Below are 6000 nucleotides of genomic sequence, written 5' to 3' on the forward strand. Positions count from 1 at the left end.
TCACCAAGCCTGATGACCTGAGCTTAATTCCTGGGACCCACGCGGCAGAAGCAGGAAACACAAGTTGTCCTCTGACTCCCGCAACTGTGCTACACACAGACGCACGCAAAATAAATAAATAATAAATAAACGTAACAAAATGCACCGTTTAAAACAACAACACTTGGGGGCCAGCAAGTTAGCTCAGCAGGTAAGGATCCTTTCCACCAAGCCTGATCCGAGTGATGGAAGATCGGAATTGATTCCCCCGAATTGTCTTCTGACCTCTGACCTCTGACTTCCATATAAAATCTCACACACATACAAACGAATAAGGGTAATTAAAAAAAAAAACTGGGGCTGGAGAGTTGGCTCAGCAGTTAAGAGCACTGACTGCTCTTCCAGAGGTCCTGAGTTCAATTCCCAGCAACCACATGGTGGCTCACAACCATCTGTAATGAGATCTGATGCCCTCTTCTGTGTGTCTGAAGACAGCTACAGTATACTCATATAAATAAAATAAATCTTTAAAAAAATTGAACTTAAAAAGAATTCCTGGTAAGATTACTGAGCCATCAGCTTAGCCTGCTACCCTGCAATGTCAGGAGACACGAAGTAGCACATCTCCCTCCGTATAGAAGCTGATGTTTCTGCTTTGTCATTTATGACCCACAGAAGCACTAATGGGCGCCCCACTGCCCAGGAAGGCTGCAGAAGGAATGTCTAGGTCACTCCAGCTCCAGAGACCACCGATCTGTGCCGAGCACAGTAAACATCCGGCAATTTGGAAGTGGTCTCAGAGCTTTAACCTGGAGACTCGGGGCTGACGCATTAGCTCTCCTCACACCACACTGAGAGAGAGAGAGAGAGTGTTCCCAGAGAGCAGGATCTCTGAGGAGGCCCTGGCATGCCTGCACTGCCTCCCTGCCAGGGCTAACCCCACCTCCCAAACAACCTAATGGGTTTTGATTTCTAGTCCTCCAATGGAGGCTCCAGGGCCTGGGCTTTGGTTTGCCTCCCTTGGCAGAATAGCCATCAATTATTCACAGCATTGGTTCAGTCTCCCCAGGGTGCTGTCGGAAGGGAAGTGATTGCTGCCCACCCAGCCCAGGGAAAGGACCCCAGCTCACCCAAAGAAAGGACACAGCAACTTAGCACTGATAACAACCGCACCCTCCCGCTAGTGCTGAGCATTAAGATTCCACAAACACAACCTCACTGCCAAGTGGCCCCCAATCTTCATTTTACAGAGGGGAGGCAGGAAAGGGAAGAAACTGCCTCTGCCCAGAGAGTAGTGAAGAGTGGCTGATTCCACAGCCCTGGTCTGTCCTTCCTCCAGGACTTGTGAGATGAGGCCATGTCTGATCCTCACAGGCACCTGGAAGGGATACTTGGCACTTGGCCTGTGCGGTTTCTGAGGAACCTGTGAGTCTCACTGTGCTGACAGGTTTCGCTTTGGAGATTGTGGGATGGGGTGGGCCAGGTGCAGGTGATAGAGCAGAGGTCCAGGGAACTGAGCCACAGGAGGTGTGAGGAAGAATGGCTGACAGGTTTCTGAACCCTGAGAAAGTCAGTACCTGATTGTTTCTTTGATATATTTACCTATCCAGCTGCCCACCCAGTCATCCATCCATCCTTCACCAATCTATCAATCTATCCACCCACTCACCCATTCATCCACCAATCTACTCATTCACTTACCCATAATCTACCAATCCACGGACATATCCATCCATCCACCCACCCATCCACCCTCCTGTCCATCAAATGATCACCCATTCACCCGTCTACCCATCCATCCACCACCCATCCATTTATCTACCAATTCACTCATCCATTTACCCACCCACCCATCTATCCATCCACCAATCCATCATCCACTTATCTATCTACCAATCCACTCATCCATCTACCCACCCACCCATCCATCCATCCACCAGTCCATCATCCACACACCCATCCATCCACACACCCATCCGCCTCGATCCCTCCATCCACCCAGCAATCACTCACCCATCCACCGTACACAGAGTTATTTGGAGCCCTCTGAACCGGGCACCATGATGCACGCTGGGAACACAGCAATGTGTATGGAACGTCCTTATGCGTGTGAAGCAGAAACACGCAGCCCAGATATGATCTCTAGTCGTGTTTAAAGATCATGCAGGAAAAATACTGCACTAGGTGACAGGGGACGGGACAGGACTCAAGGAGGTCTCCAGGGGGAAGCAGTTCGTTAGGAACTGTAGCAAGCAGGGACGTGAAGAGAAGACATCCACCGGACAATCTGGGGATGACAATTGTAAACAGAAGGAAAATAAGTGCAAAGGTCCTGGGGTAGGACAGACTCTGATATGTTTCGGGACAGTAAGGAAGCCAATGGGACGGGGACCACAGGAGCCAAGAAACAGGAAAGATGAGCCTGAAGAGCTCTGAGGCCCAGGATCTAGACCTCAGACGCATAGTGGCATGTGGATTTCATGCTGAATGTGATAGAAACCTCCGTGGGTTTCAGACGGATGAACAATGCAATCCGACTTGCACCTCGGGCTGCTGGGAAAGAGACTATGGGAAGCAAAATGAGAGGAGGCGCTAGGGAGAGGGGTGCCTGTGGCCCTCGATCACCAACAGAAAGAAGTGGGGTGTTCAAAACCTCGCCTGGGGGAGGGGCGGGGAGGTACATTTCTGGCTACTCCTAGTTGCACGCTTTGTGACCTTAGGCAAGTTCCTTCACCTCTCTGAGCCATGTACCCGTTAGGCATGTATTTGCTCAGTGGCTGTGGACATGTGTGCGCTGACCAGCCAGCCCATTTTGGCTCTGGCTGCAGAAACTGCAAGAATGTGTGAGCTGACATCCCGGCCTGGGATCACAGCGAGGTCATCATGATGCTGTCCGATTGAACCGATTAAGCTGAGAAAGAGGAGGGAAGACGGTTTATTCCCACGCACTGCTTCTTGCAAGCCGGCTGCCTGTGCCCTGCAGCCAGGTGCTAACCCAAACACAGTCCTTCGCCTGTTTCTTCTCAGGGAAGGTAAATCCCCACTTCCTGTCCCTGGATCCAGTGTCTTAAGGACAGGGCAGGTGAGGAAGGAGGGGCCTACCTGGGCCTCAATGGGCTGAGCAGTGAGGGAACCTGTGTCAGGCCTAGAAATAGCAAAATAAGTCTGTTGATCCTAAGCCGGCTAAGGGTGAGTGCCTTTCGTCTTAGAGGGAGGCTTTCTGAACACGGAAACTAGGGAAGGATTATGGTCTCAGTCTTCCAGGAGGAGACCAAGCCCAGAGGCAAGAGAAAGGGATTGTGGGCTCTATATACCATCCTACTAGACACCCTTCCTATGTCTACTGCAGACTTCTTGAGCAAGTCAATTCTCCAGAAATAACCCCACAGAGTCCCCTGAGAGAAGGGACCAGTGATGGGCCAGCTCCACCAACTCCACACTCAGAGGCCAAGCTAGCCAAGAGCCAGGCCTTGCTTCTAAACTATGGCTGGCTGACCAGGCAATCTTGGTCGCTTGCTTCTGGTCCTGTTTCCTGGGCTCAGCCCTCAGCGACAATCTTGTCCCTTCCCGGACTTGATCTCTCTGGATTCCCACACATCTCTTTTCTGGGCCCCTTCCCAGCCTCCCATGCAGCCCTGAACACACCGCGCTGTCATTTACTCCTGCCACCCAACACGCAGGCCACGTGAGGCAGGCCTCACCCTCCAGACACGCCGAGGTGCCAGCCTGACTCAGAGGAATTGCACCTGCCTTGGTCCTCACCCCAGTCCTCTGCTGGCCCCCAAGGCTTCTGCCTTCGCCCAGCAGCCCACCCCGTGTGAACGACCCCACCCCTGACTCTTTCCCCTGCCTATTTTTCTGCTCTGATTTGGAAATTTACATCCTCCTCCAACAGCCAACTGCAAACTGCTTCATACAGCAAAGACATAAACAAAGAGTCAGCCTGGCCCCTCACCCACAGTCCAGAGCCTTTGGGCAGGCCTGTTCTTGCCAATAGCCTTCCCTTTCTTTTGTCATCTCTTAAAAGGCCCCAGCCTCTTCCAGGAGCGTCAGTAGGCTGCGTTTACACCCTTCCTTATGAGCAGAGTGGGGTTATAATACAGGGCTAGATGCTACATACAGGGCTAGCTATTCCAACATGGATCTAGGCCTGGGGGGCGGGACACAAAGACTATCCAGCAAAGCTCGACTCTGCTCTCACCAAGGGTGTAGCATTCTAGAATATTATAAACCATTTCCCCTCAACAAAGTGGAGGTTCACAGCACTGAATCACATGGGAAGGATGTAAAAGTAGTGGTCCTTGGAGAACTCTCCTGGAGTCCCTGCCTTTTACCAATACTCGACGTGAGGAGCCAGGAGCCGCTGTGTAGACCTCCATAGTGGGAACAGACTCCAGACTCACCTTGGCGGCCACCGACGAGTTGGGCTTCTCCAGCAGATCCCAGAGTTTCTTCCTCTTCTCTGCACAGCACGTGTTGTCAAACTCCTCGCCCTCCCGCTCCCGCAGCGTCTCGGCCTCGCGCTTCAGCTCCTCGTTCATCTGCTCCTTCTTTTGGTGATAGCGGGCCTGGCAGCAGGACTCCAGGTAGATCTCATCGATGCCCCAGTAGTCCAGCTCCTGGCTGAAGCTCAGCGCGCACATCTCCTCCATCATGTGCAGCCGGCCGGTGCGGTAGAAATTGAGAATGGAGGTAAAGGCGCCAGGGTGGCGGTCGAAGAAGTACTCGTTGTCCTCAAGGCTGTAGTCGTCGCACACCTGGAGCAGGGAGTCGTGCGTGTTGCAGTCCCGAAGCTTGCCCAGCCGCGTGCGGGGCAGGCGGTCCAGAGTGCGCCACAGCACCTCGTGCGCCAGGCCCCCGACGTTGAGGCGCACCCGGCGCGAGCACGCCTTGCTGCGCACGATCTCCATGGGCTCGGGCGGCAGCGAGCTGGTGGAGCGCGAGCCATGCTTCGTCATGCCCGCCGGCATCGCTGGTCTGGCCGCCCCCGCCCCCCCTGCCCCCCAGGCCGCTGTCACTCGACGGCAAGGCCCGCTGCCGCGGGGGCGGGGGGCGGGGAGCTCTGCAGGCCGCTGTGGTGCAGGGGTGCGCGAGGGCGGGTGTCACGGCTACCGTCTCACCTCCATCCCGACGGCTGCGAGGCAGAAAGCGAAAGCGGACACGGGTCAGCGAACCGTACTGCCAGGCCCCTCCCCCAGGGTCCCCCACGGGCTTTGACCTTCCCAAGGCTTAAGCGGCTCAGGGTAGTTGGGGGGCTGGAGGGGGGGAGGGAGGGGGGGGAGGACGGATGGCCGCTGTTCCTCCCTCCGGTGCTGAAGTCAGCCCCACCCCAGGACGAAGGGAGGGGTGTCCCTCCAGGCGGGAGAGGCCCCCTGGAGGCTCCCAGGAAGCCCCACCCCCGCCCTGGCGCAATCCGGCCGCCCGGGGCGCTGTCCGCCCCGTCGAGTGCTGAAACTCCCTGCTCTGCGGGTCTCGGGATGGAGAGCCCAACCGGGCCCCGCAACGGGGAGGCAGGGGAGAGGCAGGGAGAACTTTCTTTCTTTCTCTCTTTAGTGAGTTCTCATCTCTTCCCACCCCAAGATAGTCAAGATTTTGGGTGGGAGCATAGCGATGGCATTGGGCTTGCTTTTTCTAAATCTTAAAAGATTTTGGGCTGAGTGGGGATCGTGGCGTCTACCAGATGCCCACCTGTCGGAGGCCACCAGGCAACCCTGTCCTGGGGCGACCCCACACCTCACTGCACCAGGACCTGAGGTCGCTCCCGAGACCAGGTGAGGGTTGAAGGAGCCCAGCCAGCGGGTTCTGCACCTCCTTGTGCCCCCCCCAACCCTAGCGCAGGAGGGGCGCGGACTCCTCGGGATCCGCCTGCTCGGTGCTCCCCTTCTGCCCCTCCTCCTCTCTCTTTCTCCTCCTCCCCCTCCTCCCGCTCCTCCTCCTCGCTCCTCCCGGCGATGGCTTTTTATAACTCCGGGTTCTGCGCCTTTGCCCGGGCTCGGAAGGGAAGGAGTGGGGGAGGTGGGA

General features: G+C 55.7%; 1 protein-coding gene across 2 annotated transcripts in view; it reads right to left on the reverse strand.

Moving 5' to 3' along the window:
* Kcnb1 (potassium voltage-gated channel subfamily B member 1) overlaps positions 1-5143 on the reverse strand; it is a 93124-nt gene extending 87981 nt beyond the window's left edge. Inside the window, exon 1 of one of the 2 annotated variants that reach the window (XR_010064569.1) lies at positions 4383-4949. Coding sequence is in view for 1 of the 2 variants with exons in the window: in NM_013186.3 (NP_037318.2) it covers positions 4383-4949 (567 nt within the window). In the remaining variant the exon portion in view is untranslated. Of the gene's footprint in view, positions 1-4382 lie in introns of both variants that reach the window. The other variant, NM_013186.3, reaches the window with a different exon arrangement.
* Positions 5144-6000: the final 857 nt, after the last annotated feature.

The sequence above is a fragment of the Rattus norvegicus genome, chromosome 3 (assembly GCF_036323735.1).
Source record: "Rattus norvegicus strain BN/NHsdMcwi chromosome 3, GRCr8, whole genome shotgun sequence".
Lineage (NCBI taxonomy): Eukaryota > Metazoa > Chordata > Mammalia > Rodentia > Muridae > Rattus > Rattus norvegicus.